General features: G+C 40.5%; 2 protein-coding genes across 2 annotated transcripts; both read left to right on the forward strand.

The window, feature by feature from the left end:
- The first annotated feature begins 181 nt into the window (after window positions 1-181).
- Window positions 182-9,794, forward strand: hnrnpul1l (heterogeneous nuclear ribonucleoprotein U-like 1 like). The gene is made up of 16 exons (XM_046316688.1): window positions 182-320; window positions 760-1,019; window positions 1,249-1,581; window positions 1,687-1,924; window positions 2,029-2,102; window positions 3,812-3,951; window positions 4,081-4,180; window positions 4,291-4,403; window positions 4,524-4,790; window positions 4,921-5,043; window positions 5,135-5,263; window positions 6,614-6,782; window positions 7,475-7,744; window positions 7,818-7,984; window positions 8,424-8,633; window positions 8,735-9,794. The coding sequence occupies exons 2-16, from the start codon at window positions 797-799 to the stop codon at window positions 8,852-8,854; spliced, it is 2,676 nt and encodes an 891-aa protein (XP_046172644.1). The 5' UTR covers window positions 182-320; window positions 760-796; the 3' UTR covers window positions 8,855-9,794.
- A 400-nt stretch (window positions 9,795-10,194) lies between these two features.
- im:7138535 (uncharacterized protein LOC797998 homolog) lies at window positions 10,195-14,984 on the forward strand. Its single transcript, XM_046317368.1, has 8 exons — window positions 10,195-10,365; window positions 10,601-10,707; window positions 11,232-11,351; window positions 11,461-11,729; window positions 11,830-11,910; window positions 12,023-12,139; window positions 14,144-14,290; window positions 14,395-14,984. Exons 1-8 carry the CDS (start codon window positions 10,301-10,303, stop codon window positions 14,569-14,571), a joined length of 1,083 nt encoding a protein of 360 aa, XP_046173324.1. The 5' UTR covers window positions 10,195-10,300; the 3' UTR covers window positions 14,572-14,984.
- Window positions 14,985-17,006: the final 2,022 nt, after the last annotated feature.

The following is a 17,006-nucleotide window of genomic DNA, read 5'->3' on the forward strand; positions in this document are numbered from 1 at the left end:
AGTACACAAAAGGTACTGATAGCCAACCCATTTAATCTGTCTGAACCATAGACCTAACATAATAACGTATATATTTAATTGCTTTCAATCATTGTATCACGCTGTAACAAACAGCAACCCTTCCTTGCCCTCTGCTGCCTGTAGAGAGGCACAGCAACTGTAACACTGTTGTTCAAATATTACCTACAAAGCCTCTAGCCAATCACAGAGCAGACGGCAAGCGCTAACCTTTTCTGGCTACAACAGAATCGTCCATTTTGTTTCAGTTGAGTTGGTCGCTGCATGAATCAAGCAAGGAAATTATAAGAGTGAGAAAAGAGGTTAGTACTGTGTTTTAGTGTATTTTGAATGTAAACTCGCATGATTTACAAATAGTAGCGACGCTAGCTATCATGCACATTTGTTTGTATACAGCTAGCTAGCTATGACGTTTCAGAATCCGTTGTTTTGGTGTCCGACCTTAGGTGACTATCCTGTAAAAATGTGCCTAGTTGCTAATGCTAACTACCGGTAGTTGGCAAGCAATACCGGCGTAGCAAATACCGTAGTGAAGTCTAATGTAACTAGAAACTAGCTAGTTTTATGAAACTGTTGGCTTTGGACCTATGCGTTGTTTTGCCGTGGATTTTATGTTTCTGTTAACAGGAGCGATGCCCATGTAAGATTTTGTAATGCAACGAAATGGCTACAGTAGCAAACATTGCTAATGCTAGACGTCTACTAAACTACATTCCTTGTCTGTAAACTAATTTATTACAGATTGGAATTTCTGATCACTGAATAAGTTGCATGAAAGATGAGTGGAATAAATGTGAAGAAGCTCAAAGTCAATGAGCTGAAAGATGAACTTCAGCAGCGAGGCCTGGATACTCGTGGGCTGAAGGCGGATCTTGTCATAAGGTTGCAATCAGCACTTGAGGCCGAGGCTGCAGGTGAAGAGGGCGGGCCACCGACTGCTGATGTTGGGGGGGATGAGGAACACGATATTGGCGCAGATGGCGACGACTACTCAGATGAAGGTAAACAAATATTTAGGGGTTTCTATGTGTATGTAGATAGTTGTACGATTTCATTGGTAGAGCCACGTTGACTGTTGTTCACAGATTTTCCGTTTTTAAATGGGGCTGGTACTGTTTGTTTCAACGTGACTAGTGGGCTGTCAATTGTAAACATGCGGATGGAACTGCTGTTATACCAAAGTTGTAAATCAAACAGGTTGTGATACTGACACTATGTTTTCCATACTAGTTAAAGATGATGGGGAAGAAGACCAAGATGGTGAGGACGATGAAGTACAGTTTGTCCCACAGGCTAAAGAAGACAAGTTTAATGAGGAGAAAGGTGATGGTGAACATAGTGAAGATGAGCAGGAAGAAGACAGCCGAGAAGGGGCACAGGTTTTAGAACCAGAGATGGAGGAACCAGAGCCACCACAACCAGAACCTGTGCAACCAGTAGTTGTGCAACCAGAGCCACCACAACCAGAGGCTATGAAACCTGAACCAGTGCAACCAAAGCCAGTGGACCCAGCATCAATTGAGTCTGAAGCAAAGCATGTGGAGATGTCTGAAATTAAGTCAGGTTAGTAATAACATAACTCAAATGAACAGATTAGTGCTTAGTATATTCTCTTAATTCACCCTGCTGCTCACGCTGTAATTATTTACATTGTCCTCTTTGGTGCAGATGAGTTTGTGATGAAAGCAGAGTTGAAAAAAGAGGCAGATGAACCTCTGCAGCAGGAGCAGTTGAAGAAGGAGCCAAAGCAGCCAGAGGCACATCTTCCAGATGCTGCCAATGAATGCGAGGCCATGGAGGCTGAGCAGGTGAGCCAAGCAAAAACGGAGGATGACCGATGCAACCGTAAGAGGCCATACGATGAAGGCCGTGGCTATGGCTATTATGAACACAGAGAGGAAAGAAGGTAAGTGTGGGGGAACAGGTTTGAAAACTACTTCACTAAAGTGCCTTGAAAACATTCTTCCGAACTATACCCCTAGCTTATGCTCCACGCTCTCGCACACACAGGGCACGTTCTCCACAGCCCCCAGCAGAGGAAGAGGAAGAAGATTTTGATGACACTCTTGTGGCTATTGATACGTGTAAGTGAAAGTATTATGTTTGTTTTGTGATGGTAGTAGGATTTGTGTTGAATGGTTTATTGTGTGCATTAACAACATACAGTTGAAGTCGGAAGTTTGTATACACTTAGGCCGGAGTCATTAAAACTCATTTTTCAACCACTCCACAAATTTCTTGTTAACAAACTATAGTTTTGGCAAGTCGGTTAGGACATCTACTTTGTGCATGACACAAGTCATTTTTCCAACAATTGTTTACAGACAGATTATTTCACTGTATCACAATTCCAGTGGGTCAGAAGTTTACATACACTAAGTTGACTGTGCCTTTAAACAGCTTGGAAAATTCCAGAAAATTGTGTCATGGCTTTTAGAAGCTTCTGACATCATTTGAGTCAATTGGAGGTGTACCTGTGGATGTATTTCATGGCCTACCTTCAAACTCAGCGTCTCTTTGCTTGACATCATGGGAAAATCCAAAGAAATCAGCCAAGACCTCAGAAAATATATTGTAGACCTCCACAAGTCTGGTTCATCCAAACGCCTGAAGGTACCACGTTCATCTGTACAAACAATAGTACGCAAGTATAAACACAATGGGACCGCACAGCAGTCATACCGCTCAGGAAGGAGACGTGTTCTGTCTCCTAGAGATGAAAGTACTTTGGTGCGAAAAGTGCAAATCAATCCCAGAACAACAGCAAAGGACCTTGTGAAGATGCTGGAGGAAACAGGTACAAAAGCATCTATATTGACAGTAAAACGAGTCCTATATCGACAACCTGAAAGGCCGCTCAGCAATGAAGAAGCCACTGCTCCACAACCGCCATAAAAAAGCCAGACTGCTGTTTGCACATGGAGACAAAGATTACTTTTTGGAGAAATGTCCTCTGGTCCGATGAAACAAAAATAGAACTGTTTGGCCATATTGACCATCGTTATGTTTAGAGGAAAAATGCGGATGCTTGCAAGCCGAAGAACACCATCCCAACCGTGAAGCATGGCGGTGGCAACATCATGTTGTGGGGGTGCTTTGCTGCAGGAGGGACAGGTGCACTTCACAAAATAGATGGCATCATGAGGAGGGAAATTTATGTGGATATATTGATGTAACATCTCAAGACGTCAGTCGGGAAGTTAAAGCTTTGTCGCAAATAGGTCTTCCAAATGGACAATGACCCCAAGCATTCTTCCAAATTTGTGGCAAAATGGCTTAAGGACAACAAAGTCAAGATATTGGAGTGGCCATCACAAAGCCCTGACCTCAATCCTATAGAAAATGTGTTGGCAGAACTGAAAAGGCGTTTGCGAGCAAGGAGGCCTACAAACTTGACTCCGTTACACCAGCTGTCAGGAGGAATGGGCCAAAATTCACCCAACTTAATGTGGGAAGCTTGTGGAAGGCTACCTGAAACGTTTGACCCAAGTTAAGCAATTTTAAGGCAATGCTACCAAATACTAATTGAGTGTATGTGAACTTTTGACCCACTGGGAATGTGATGAAAGACATAAAAGCTGAAAGAAATTATTCTCTCTACTATTATTCTGACATTTCACATTGTTAAAATAAAGTGGTGATCCTAACTGATCTAAGACAGGGAATTCTAACTATGATTAAATGTCAGGAATTGTGAAAGCCAAAAACATTTAAACTCAGGTTAAGGTGTATGTCAACTTCTGCCTTCAACTTTATTTATTTACTTTTGTGGGTATGGTTTTGTTTTCCACAGATAATTGCGATCTGCACTTCAAGGTATCACGTGACCGGTATAGTGGATACCCGCTCACCATCGAAGGTTTTGCATACCTGTGGTCAGGTGCACGAGCTTCCTATGGTGTCAACAAAGGGCAAGTCTGCTTTGAAATGAAGGTATTTCCTGTTTAAATTAAGTTGCATTTCACTTAGGCGCTTTGTAGATGGAATATTCAGGTTGTGTTTTCTGATTGAGGAGTCATCGGTTTGACTAAATATGAATTTGGTGCATGTTTTGTTATCCAGATAAACGAGGAGATCTCTGTGAAGCACCTTCCCAGCAGTGAGCCTGATCCACATGTAGTGCGCATTGGCTGGTCCTTGGATACCTGCAACACCCAGCTTGGTCAGTTTGTGAAAATGCTTTTGTACTTGATTTTGGATTATCTCATTGTTATTGAATATTTTATGCGATTTGAAACTAACAAAAACTCATTGTTTTTGACTCTATACCAGGTGAAGAACATTTCTCTTATGGCTATGGAGGAACTGGCAAGAAATCTTTGAATTGTAAATTTGAGGATTACGGGGAAAAGTTTAGTGAAAATGATGTCCTTGGATGCTACATTGTAAGTATTTGTGATAGTACAGAAGATTCACTTAGATTCATCTGCCTAATAAAAGCTGAGTACTTTTATTAGGCTCCTCTCTCTCCTGCCTAAATGTTTTCCTCTCCATGTCTGGTTCAGGACTTCGATAGTGGTGAGGAAGTGGAGATGGCCTTCTCAAAGAACGGCAAGTGGCTGGATGTGGCCTTCCGTGTGTCACGGGAGGAGTTAGCTAAACGGCCACTCTTTCCCCACGTTCTTGTGAAGAACTGTGCAATTGAATTTAACTTTGGCCAGAAAGAGGAGCCCTTCTTCCCCCTGCCTGAGGGATACACCTTCATTCAGAACGTCCCTCTGGAAAACAGGATACGGGGAACAGTTGGGCCTGCAACCAAGGCTGACTGTGAGGTGAGTGTCTGCCGTATTGGTTCATTGAGTGGATTGTTGATTTGGATCATAAGACTAGATTCCTTCTGTTATCAGTAGCTGTGAGATGCCAGGACTAATTCCTCATGTTTGTCTCTTGTTTTTACCTCAGCTCTTGATGATGGTTGGCCTGCCTGCATCTGGGAAAACCACCTGGGCCTCAAAACACGCGACAGAGCACCCTGCAAAGAAATACAACATCCTGGGCACCAATGCCATAATGGAGAAGATGAAGGTCAGTTACCTTTGTTTGAACACAGAATCCTTCAGTCTTGGTCTTTGGTGTCAAGTTCCCCAGCTAACGTAATGAAAACATCCACCCTCAGGTGATGGGACTGCGTCGTCAGAAGAACTATGCTGGTCGCTGGGATGTCCTGATCCAGCAGGCCACACAGTGTCTGAACAGGTTGATCCAGATTGCTGCCCGCAAGAAGCGTAACTACATCCTGGATCAGGTATCTACTTTCTGATTTCTCACCCCATTCTATGTTAATGTGCTCAACCTCCCACCCGCTGCTGTTCACTGATGCACATGTCCATTAATGCACTCTTTGATATACTGTCTCTAGTGTAGAAGCCTTGATCAACAACTCATGGAAGTTATCACACTTTTCATTGTCCTGAACATGCTGCTGAAATCATTATTTCTGTTTTCGCTTAAATGAAAGCAGTATTGACATTGTATGTTTTTACTGAATATTTTTTATTTCCTCTCTGTATGTCCTGTTGAAAAAGAGCTCTAAGCTGTACAAATAGTCCATGTCTATAATAAGATGTTGAAAAACAAGTAAACACTGCCGGGTGGTGAGTAAGAAATACACCTTCTGTTGTTCGTTAACTGTAAGATTAGTTCAAGTTCAAACTCACATCACCTTTGATGTAAGATAGCTGATTTATACATACAGACAGCATATGGAACTTTTGAATGTTGTATGTAAAATGAATAAAACATTAAGGTAAGTGAAAACTAACATGTTTGAATTTTCAGGGCGTTTGCGCAAGTTACTCAAGGTAGGTAAGGTCTTGGACATTCTTATGGATGCCATGGAATTTGTGAGTATTGACAGGTAGGTAGTGTATGTTGTTATTGTCATGACAGGTGGACTATTAACAAACAGGTAAGTTCTGGTAAGTAAATAGGGGGACCCTGTTATTGTAGGCAAGATATTACACAGCTTTATAAACTATTAATTGTTAGTTTATTCAGCCAGTTACATTAAATCAATGACCGCACAGAGAATAGTTTGAAAAGCAGTACATTGATTGCCCTAAAAGGGTTTATCTGGAGACAATTCAATTGATTTTACAGATGTTTTTCTTCTGTTAATTGTATGGAAGTGAATGTGAGCTCTGTGGAAGAAGCGATTAACGGGAACATGCATCTATTTGCTCAAGCTTGTAAGAGTGAGCTGTCAATATGGCAAAAATAGATTCAAAGATGGAACATATTTAAAGATTCTACTATTTTTTTGTAATGTAGTATTTTGCATTTTAAGTAGATAAATGTTCTTAGCTCTTCATTGGAAATGTTGACCAGTTGAACTTGTGAGAATGAACCCAATAGATGACTAACATGGGTCCCCAAAGTTCTTTCTCACAGGAAATGCATTCCAGACACAACGGTAAGTTGTGAGAGACAACCATATGTAGTTCCAGAACAGTAAATATAGGCATGAAGGAAAAAAACTCTCACTTTCATCATTGCAGGAATCCAATTTCCCTCCTATGGAACGCAAAGCTGTAACAAAACCAGACAAGTGAACAATAATGAACAGCTTCTACTTCTTTCTTGTCAACTTTGCTAGACAAATGTATATGGATCAGCCCAGAGACGAAAAATGCGTCCTTTTGAAGGTTTTCAACGCAAGGCTATTGTAATTTGTCCCACGGACGAGGATTTAAAAGAGCGAACGTTAAAGCGAACTGATGAGGAAGGGAAGGATGTGCCCGATCATGCCGTATTAGAAATGAAAGGTAGGAATTCCATGGATAACAAAATTTAAAAAGACAATGCATTTCCTATGTTTTATTTTTTTATTTTATGGAAACTTGGAAGATCCCAACAGTCCCCTTCCCCTCAAAGAGCTATTCCCACTTTCCCCCTATCATCCATCATTCTCTTATTTGAACCATTTCTGTCGAACTTCTCGTTCATCTATTTAGCACTGCAAACTCAGGGTGACATCCATTTCAAGTGTTGGTTTTGATTCTGACCCTTGAAGGATGAGATTTTAATAGAGTATCAATTTAAATTTTTAAAAAACCATTGGCAGTGCAATTTCCACAACCAGGGGAGGAAATATTGAACATTTATCACTTAAGAACTGAGGACATACATAAGTCCATAGGCTATGCTCCCATAGGCTATGCTTGTGATTTGCAGTTGCAAACTTTCCCCTATCTACATATCCATAACTCTCCTTAGTTTTGCTATTTTATTTTTCTCTATTTCCTTGTCCTCCCTAAACTGGAGCAAATTCTCCCCTGCCCCTTGAGGTAATGTTTTGCTCCAATTCTGGTGCAACTCCACTCTCTCCCCCACTTCCCTCTTTCCCTTTCTACCCCTTCCTATTATTGTCTATCAGATAGTAATAATGATTTTCTTTGTCTTTCGACGGCGCCGCTATACTCGTCCTGACAACGTCCAACCCCTCTGCTTCCTGTAGCCAACTTTGTGCTCCCAGAAGCTGGTGAGTTTCTTGACAACGTGACTTTCATCGAGCTTCAAAAAGAAGAGGCTGACACGCTGGTGAAGCAGTACAACGAGGAGGGCCGCAAAGCCGGCCCACCCCCTGACAAACGCTTCGACAACCGCCAGGGAGGTTTCCGTGGTCGCGATGCACCTTATCAGCGCTATGACAACCGTGGTGGCTCCCAAGGAGGAAGGGGAGGCTACCAGAGTCGTGGTGGACCCCAAGGTGGCAACTTCAGAGGAGGTGAGGAGCAAGGTTTATTTTTCAAAATTTGTGTTATGAGCCTACTTAACTTCCTGCCCTTTATACATGACAGGCTATAACCGTGGAGGCTACCAGCAGAACCGTTGGGGAGGCAACCGTGATGGCGCAGCAGGAGGGCAACATGGCTACAACCGCAACCAACAATCTGGAGGGAGCTACAATCAACACCGCCAAGGACAATATAACAAGGGAGCCACTGGCAGTTACAGCCAAGGACAGGTAAGCTGTCTTAATATATTGGTTACTTTGTTTTTAAGGGGAATCTTCACACATTTTTCAACTTCATATTCATCGTCTCCAGTACCACCCCAACATCAACATGTGAAAATGCAGTGTTTATGTTTTGTAGTAAAACGGATAATGACATCATCAACTAATTAGTAGGCAATGCCCACTCACAATTGGTCAAAGTCACATGACTCGCACTCATGATGTAAATGAAAACACTCATCTTCCTATCTATTTTCACAACAAAACATAGAAATGCACCATTTTCACACATTGATGTTGGGGTGGTGCTGGAGACGATGAATATGAAGTTGCAAAATGTTGGTGTTTTCCTTTAATGGCATCTCCTTATATGTGGTTCTTCCTCTGTCAACACTTCACCAGTCCTTCCAACTTTCCAACTTTCTGACATTGTATGTGTTAACTATAGACACAGACATACAATCAGGGCTACAATCAAGGCTACAATCAAGGCAACTACAACCAGGGTTACAACTACGGCAGCTACAGCCAGTACCCAGGTTACAGCCAGAGCTATAGCCAAACTCCTGCTGCTCCTGCCGCTGCTGCTGCTGCTCCTGCCGCCACTGGACAGACCTACAGCCAGCAGCAGCAGAACTACAACCAGCAGTATCAACAGGTGACTAGCTAGTTTCTTAGGTTGGCCCATATATCAATGTTAACCTGTCACCTGTCTAAAACTCACCTCATAATGTCTTGCTCTCTTTCCCTCTGATCCAGTATGCACAGCAGTGGCAGCAGTATTACCAGAACCAGAGTCAATGGAATCAGTACTACAGCCAATACGGCAACTATGGCAACTACAGCCAGGGTTCTCAGGGCTCCCAGGGCACGCAGTAGGCCTACAGTAGTGCACTGATGAGACGGATCCATTCCCTGATCAGCATTCCATTGCTTATCCTGCCTGCAGGCTACACCTGTCTTTTCGTCCTCATCTCCTTAATGATTAGTCTTCCCTTTCTTATAGCTAACATTTTCAAGGTTTTATTTTCAGGGTCTAGTGGTTTTTCTCCCTGCCTTTCTGGTATAGGATTTATTTTTTCATGTCACACCACAACATTAGCATTGTTTTTGCAGTAGGTCCTGCAACCATTTAGTAACATTAAGCTTATTTGTCTTGCCTGTTTGTAGACCCTGGCTATTTTAAATGAGCAACAGTGGTGTAGTTTAACATGCATATGTAGTACACTTTTCAGTGTTGTGCAGTGAATGTTTATTAGAGCTCATAAAAGGTAGCTGGGATTTGCATGTGTACATTTCAATGTGTTTTTAAGAGAGATGGAAGATTCTAGGACAACTTTTTTTTTAAATATTTTGCTGTTTACGTGTCATTTTTAGTTTTAGATGTTAGATCAAAGAACCATACATTTTAAAGAAATTGGTGTAGAGTCTGGACTAATTATATATAAAAAAAATGTATCTTCAACTGTTGAGGTTTTGATTTAATCCATTAATATTTTGCCCATATTTATTGAAATTAAAGTCTTGAAGACAAACATTTTGATTACTTTTTTCTATAACCTGTATAAAGAGAGCTTGTAAAACAACATTTACCAAAATGTATTGTTTCACACCATTTAAAACGTTCTGTAACAGTGGTGGTCATCTATTGTCCCTCCAACTTGTTTTTCCAATCTTTGTGATCATTAACTAGTTTCATGTGTGGTTGTAAAACTTTTTTATACCATATACCATGTATGTAAAACAGTATCTGCATGTGGTTCTGTGTTAAATCAAAACTTACTCTTTTTGTATTTGAGAATAAAATCTGAAGACTGTCTCTAGTTTATATTATTTTTTTCTGTCTTGTTTCTTGATTACTGGTCACAAGTTGATTTGAATTATGGATCATTATAAGACATACATAGCTATAACAACAGATACTGTTAATTAACCCCTTTCGGCTGTGGCTATAACCTTTGAAACCTGTTTTAAAGGCACAGTGTAAAGGATTAAAACATATATTGCAAAATAACACCTTTAGGTAACGGATATTACGATAAATATCCCAATGCACAATAATTATTGCAATTTACCTACAGAAATCAACAGCTACACTGGCTATTTCCTCAATGCATATGTCCTGTAATGCGTTATTCATAAAATGTTGACATTCGCATCAAAGTGGAAATGTCGATCTATTAACCTTGCCTTGAATCCATTGTATACATACAGAACCCGGAAGTACAGAGCTTCTGCAACTTTTTAACTAAACATTTGGGAAAGACGGGAAAGGAAAATTACTTGTTGCGAATGCAATAGCTACATGTTTGGATACATGTTTCAATGTGTTCTATTGAGTCTGTAATGGAGAGAGATATAGGAACAATATATGCTATAAGGGCTCTTGGGTGAGTATGTAGGTTTATTGTGAAAACAGATTAGATTATGTATCCTAGCTAGCTAGCAGACGTACTGCACGTGCCAGATGGGGTAGACAAGTAAACAGCACAAGAGTAGCTCAGCTAGTCGCTTAGAGGCCCAGTTTAATACGTTTGCTTTCGCTACTGTGTGTTTTCTGAACCTTATCTATCTGGTTATTACACGTGTTGCTTGATCTCGGTCATTACTTTAACATTATTTCAGGTACACAAGCAGTGTCTGTGTCAGACGGTGCAGGTGTGATGAGCTTCCTTGTCCGCTGCTCACTTGGCTGGCGTCAGAATTGAGGGCTGTCTGCACAGAGTTACAGGGTATATAACCTTACAACTAAGTCATCATGCAATTGTACATGATTCAAGGGTAGCAACTAGAAGGTGCACCTACAGACACTTGCTATATATATATATATATATATATACATACACACTCACACACACCTACTAGTTTGGACACACCTACTAATTCCAGATTGTTGTTTAAAAAATATATATATTTTCTACATTGTAGAATAATAGTGAAGACATCAAAACTATGAAATAACATATGGAATCATGTAGTAACCAAAAAAAGTGTTAAATCTAAATGTTATATTTGAAATTCTAGTAGCCAACCTTTGCCTTGATGACAGCTTTGCACACTATATATATCTATATATATATATATATATATATATATATTTTTTTTAAATAAATGTTTTATTTTCACATACACAGGACAGCTGAAGTTAAATGTGTTGTTTTACAGGGTCAGTCATAGTAGTACGGTGTCTGAACCACATTAGAGCTAAGTGCCTTGCTCAATTATGGTGTGTGTGTTTGGTACGCATGCATTTCAGACCAAAAGACTGGTATTGTCCTAGTGGGGGAGTTGCGGACCCTGCTGACCGAGCTACTTTGTCCCTACGCTGCACTGACCACAGATCCACTGAGTCCTCCTCTCCTCAACAAAGTCACTGGTGAGAGATTAGGCAGGTGGGAGTTCTTGAAATGTAAAAGTGTTGAAACGAAGTGAATAATGTATGTTGTGTATTGTTGATGCTATTATCCTTATGGTCTTATTTGTAGAGTACATGGTGTCAGAATTACAAGCAGCACGTATACTTCAACATAAAGAATTACATCCAGAGGATGAGAAGAGTGAAGATAAATCTGAGAAAGAGCAGAGAGCGGAAGATCCCAGCATTGTTGATACAAAGAACTGGTGTAAAGAATATGAAGATGGCCAGGAGATGGAACAAGGTGACAGGAAGGAAGAAACAGAGCGTGAATTGGCTCTGTTGCTTCAAACCCTAAACATGGACGAGTCTTCACGGCTTACAGATGTGTGCCATCAGGTAAGGAGAGACCGACTCAGACAGGATGTGATATGAAAAGTGTCTGTAGAATGTTGCTGTTGATACAGTGCCCACTTCTCTATCACGCTTTACTATTCAGGTGGAGTCCCGTCTTGCGGTATTACCGTGTGGCGATATGACAGAACCTCTGCTGGACACCAATCTCAACTCTGAGCAATGGGTAGGTTGTTGGGGGGGGTTCCTCATGACAGTGCTGAAGGTTGTCAGTGTATTTGGTACCTTATTTATTCACCAGATTATTAATTTCTGTATTGGTTTTTCCACCTATTTAGAGGCAAGTCCAGAAGATAAATCAGGCTCTGTTAGAGGACTATCATTGTCGACGCCAAATGATGATCAAACGTTTTCAGGTCACACTTCAGTCCTTTGCCTGGGGAGAGAAGGAAAAGGTATGCAACTCTGCCTCTACTAAACGTTACTTTATATACAGGCTAAATCGATACTGAGTGTACAAAACATTACAATCACCTTCCTAATATTGAGCTGCACCCCCTTTTGCCCTCAGAACAGCCTCAATTATTTGGTTTCGAAAGCATTCCACAGGGATGCTGGCCCATGTTGACTCCAGTGCTTCCCACAGTTGTGTCAAGTTGGCTGGATGTCCTTTGGTTGGTGGACCATTGTTGATACAAACAGGAAACTGTTGAGTTCTTGACATACTCAAACCAGTCTGCCTGGCACCTACTACCATACCCCGTTCAAAGGCACTTCAATATTTTGTCTTACCCCTTCACCATCTGAATGGCAAACCTACACAATCCATGTCTCAAGGCTTAAAAATCATTCTTTAACCTGTCTCCTCCCCTTCATCTACACTGATTGAAGTGGATTTAACAAGTGACATCAATAAGGGGCTGTAGCTTTCACCTGTCAGTCTGTCATTGGAGAAAGCAGGTGTTCCTAATGTATGTCCATATTAAAAGCACTAGAGTGCAAATTACTTAATTGTAGTCAATGGGGCGCAAACGCAAGGCCACTTCGAGCAGAATTAACAGGCATGTGCACAGCACAGGAACAAAGTCCATTTCTATCTTCACAGCGTCATGCTGCACCCCATGTGGAACAGTCTGTTAAGGTGTTGCCAGCACTGACCTTTGGATCATATCTGCTAAATATGACAGTGTGATAAGATCTCCAACTCCTAAGGACCATATTCCATCAGACCTGGGTCTCCAGAATAAGTCCCAAAAATGTCTGGAGTTGCAAGAATCAACAATTGTTCTCCCAAAAAAATACATTACAGTATAAAACAAACATAAACATGCCCTTTTCTTGCATTGGCGCAATGTTTCCCTCCCCTCCCCCCTGGATACCAGGTGACAGGTTTTCATTGAATAGGGTCAGACAGAGGATCTTGAGGGAGAGTCTTCGCAGTGAACAGCAAGTTAAGGCATGTCAGTCAGGAGCAAAAAGTTGAAGTACTCAGATGTAAAATCAAGGAAGAGGATTGAGAGTTTCTCCATGGTGACATGAGGTGTGATGAGCAACAATTTTTTGCATTTACTGAGAGCACAGCAAAGCGCAGGGACGAACTCAGAACTAGTAGTTCCACAGTCAGCAAGAAAATTAGGATTGACGATCTGTGTAAGTCAGTGTTAACTTTTTGCATATATATCAAATCAAATGTATTTATATAGCCCTTCGTACATCAGCTGATATCTCAAAGTGCTGTACAGAAACCCAGCCTAAAACCCCAAACAGCAAGCAATGCAGGTGTAGAAGCACGGTGGCTAGGAAAAACTCCCTATAAAGGCCAAAACCTAGGAAGAAACCTAGAGAGGAACCAGGCTATGTGGGGTGGCCAGTCCTCTTCTGGCTGTGCCGGGTGGAGATTATAACAGAATATGGCCAAGATGTTCAAATGTTCATAAATGACCAGCATGGTCGAATAATAATAAGGCAGAACAGTTGAAACTGGAGCAGCAGCACGGCCAGGTGGACTGGGGACAGCAAGGAGTCATCATGTCAGGTAGTCCTGGGGCATGGTCCTAGGGCTCAGGTCCTCCGACAGAGAGAAAGAGAAAGAAAGAGAGAATTAGATAGAGAACACAGACTTAGATTCACACAGGACACCGAATAGGACAGGAGAAGTACTCCAGATATAACAAACTGACCCTAGCCCCCCTACACAAACTACTGCAGCATAAATACTGGAGGCTAAGACAGGAGGGGTCAGGAGACACTGTGGCCCCATCCGAGGACACCCATGGACAGGGCCAAACAGGAAGGATATAACCCCACCCACTTTGCCAAAGCACAGCCCCCACACCACTATCTGAATATAGACTTGACAGTAACACAGATCCCCAAAATATATTGTTTAGTTTTATATTCCCTTATTGTTAGTAGCTACATGTATATTAATGGCAAACCTGTTTCCATGTTCTCCACAGGAGCGCAGTGAAGTGCTTGCCTCAATACCTCCACTCTCATCACTTCCCCTCATATCCCAAGTCTCCATGTCTCTTCTGCTTGCAGCAAGAAAAGACCAATCTTACATTTTACCAGTAAAGGCAGGGGAAAGCACTAAAGTCTACAAGGTATGCTGTAGCTAACCAGCTTTGAGTTTTGTTAAGATTTTTAGAATGAAGATAAAGAGATGTACTATTCTGATTATTCTGTCTTCTCCTCTGTCTCTGTGAAGGTATTGATGGGCAGTGTACCAGACCGGGGTGGACGGCCAGGAGAAATTGAGGCCCCCATGCCCATGTGGGAGGGACGGAGAGAGGGAGGGAGGGGTCGTGGAGGAGGACGTGGAGGGCCACGCGGAGGGGGTGGTCAGAAACGACAGAACTTTTCTGGAAAAAAGAGAAACAAATGACAGTAACACAATAGGTTGTATGAAGGAAATGACAAGGTAGAATTTAGTGACATGGCGATAAAGACAAACCCACAAGCAAGAAGATTTCAATATCAAAATACATTTTGTTTAACATTGATATAATTTATGCAGATCCACAAAGGTGCAGTCCTGAAATTTTGCTCAAAGTCAAATTCGACAACAAAATGTGTTGCTGTGGAATTTAAATTCAATTGAAGAAATATGTTAATAAGGATAGGCTATAATCGATTTGTGATATTTTTGAGGGGGACAAATAGGAAGTTGATTATGTGGATAAAAAAAGTGTCTTTAAAAAAATACTTGACCTGTAGAGTCTATTTGTTTGATTGATTACTTCAATATCGTTTAAATGTCACTATCTGTTTAAATAAAGCCTTAAGTACTTCCTTGTACTTTTGTTTTATCATCATTAGAAAACACAGATATAAATGTCATAGTCCTGTATGGCAGGTATGTAGGAGGATGAAACATAGCTCATAACCAGCAGTAAGTTGTTGGTTGCAAAGCACTACGTCAAAAGTGATTTTTATACTCCCAAGTGATTATTTAAATTTACAATTCATATCAATTTGTAAATGTTATTAGAACACCACACATAAGATGTCGTTTTTGGTGCATATTTTGTTGTGCATTTTGTTGTAGAGAATTCCAGCTAACACTAGCTAGAAACTTGCTGTGTCTGATGGGGGGGGGGTTCGTATATTTTGTACAGTGCGTGATTACAGAGTTGGATGGTAAGCCGTGCATTGCATGACGTACAATTTTGTGTTGTTTCTATCTGTATAAATCTTCATGACTGGTGCTACAAGTTGGAGTTCGTGTTGATGATTGATTGTACACAACGCAAGAAGAGTACCGTTACACCTCCATATTGGCATTCCCCCACCGTTGTAAATGGAGTTATAGAAAAGCATTTCTATATTTTGTTTTTGCCACATTTATTATATTAGTTTGATTTTCCATTTTAAGTGTCTATCTTTAGGTATTTTTTTAGTAGTCCACTGTTTGCATCATTATGATGTGGCCAGCAATAGTTTGAAGGCTTAACGCTGACATGCATAACTTTGTGGGATCTTTAACAGTGGACTAATTTTTAAAAAGTTGACTGGATCTTCACTTTTAGAATATATCTGTCCCCAATACAACAAAATATATGCCATTTTGTCCTTGAAACATTTCATTGAAATACTGTTGAATTCCATTCATTCTATGGAGGACTGCTTCTTCTGAGGAATGACAGTGTTTTTTCCACAAAGTTGCTGGAATGTCACGTCACGTCCTACTTTTACCAGTACACTTGTAACAACCTAAGTATTACGAAACTTATATTCGATTAAATATGCCACACGTATCAAATAAGGCATTACTTCTGTTTACCAAATTCGATACTCATTGACCTCAATACAAAAACTCCTCGCTTGATGAGCGAAAAAAACGAAAACACTGCACCTGCTTGAGAGGATAGATTTTGGGCCCAGCTATCCCTCTTGCTTCGTCTCTTCCTTTCTGTTTGAGCCGATCTCGTCGTGGATTTTGAACATCGCGAGCCAGCCAGCCCGGTTACAAAACGAATGCAATCACTGTTCACCTGGTGTAAACTCCTCTCACCGGGGTAACCCGGGCCAGATAATCGAATCCCCTCAGTGGTTTAATGTTTGACTTTTTATTAACAAATATCAACAAACGAGGAATAATCACAAGCAAACAAACTATTTACATTGCCAGGAATCCTAAACAAACTAATCATATTCATTAATAATACACGTTTTAATTGCCTGTTTTTTTCCTTCATTTTAGTTAAAATAGTGCCATATTGTTTAAACTAATTTATAAAGTGAAAAAAAGTTAGGTTTTGACTTAAATCATTTGCATTTGTGAATATGAAATTTACCTAGTATTATTAGCAGTTGAATTAAATTACTACATCTTTATCCATGTCAGAATTTCTGAGATAAATAATTATATCAAACCATTAAATAGTACATTCGGTCCTATTCTTTTTGTAACAAAATTCTATATGTCAATCCCAAAAATTATACTATAAATACAGGCAAAAAACACATGCAAAATGGTCTCCTCCATTCCACAGAAATCACAGTTATATTCAATATTCATCTTGAATCTTTCCAAAACATGTTTCACAGGATAAATTCTATGTAACATTTTAAGTGAAACTTCCTTTACATTGTTACTGATACAATATCTGTTAGCAATTCTCAATGCTTTCCCCCCATTGTATATTACCATAGATATTTGACCAAAAGAGTCTTGCTGAGGGAATTGTAGTATCACAAACAATATTCCTAATCGGTTTATTACTACATGTATCTTTGATGTTAATATTGCCAATGCATATATTTTCATGTAAATCTATGTTACTTACATCAACCACAGAGGAATTTCAAAGAGATACA

Source organism: Oncorhynchus gorbuscha, linkage group LG20 (assembly GCF_021184085.1).
Source record: "Oncorhynchus gorbuscha isolate QuinsamMale2020 ecotype Even-year linkage group LG20, OgorEven_v1.0, whole genome shotgun sequence".
Lineage (NCBI taxonomy): Eukaryota > Metazoa > Chordata > Actinopteri > Salmoniformes > Salmonidae > Oncorhynchus > Oncorhynchus gorbuscha.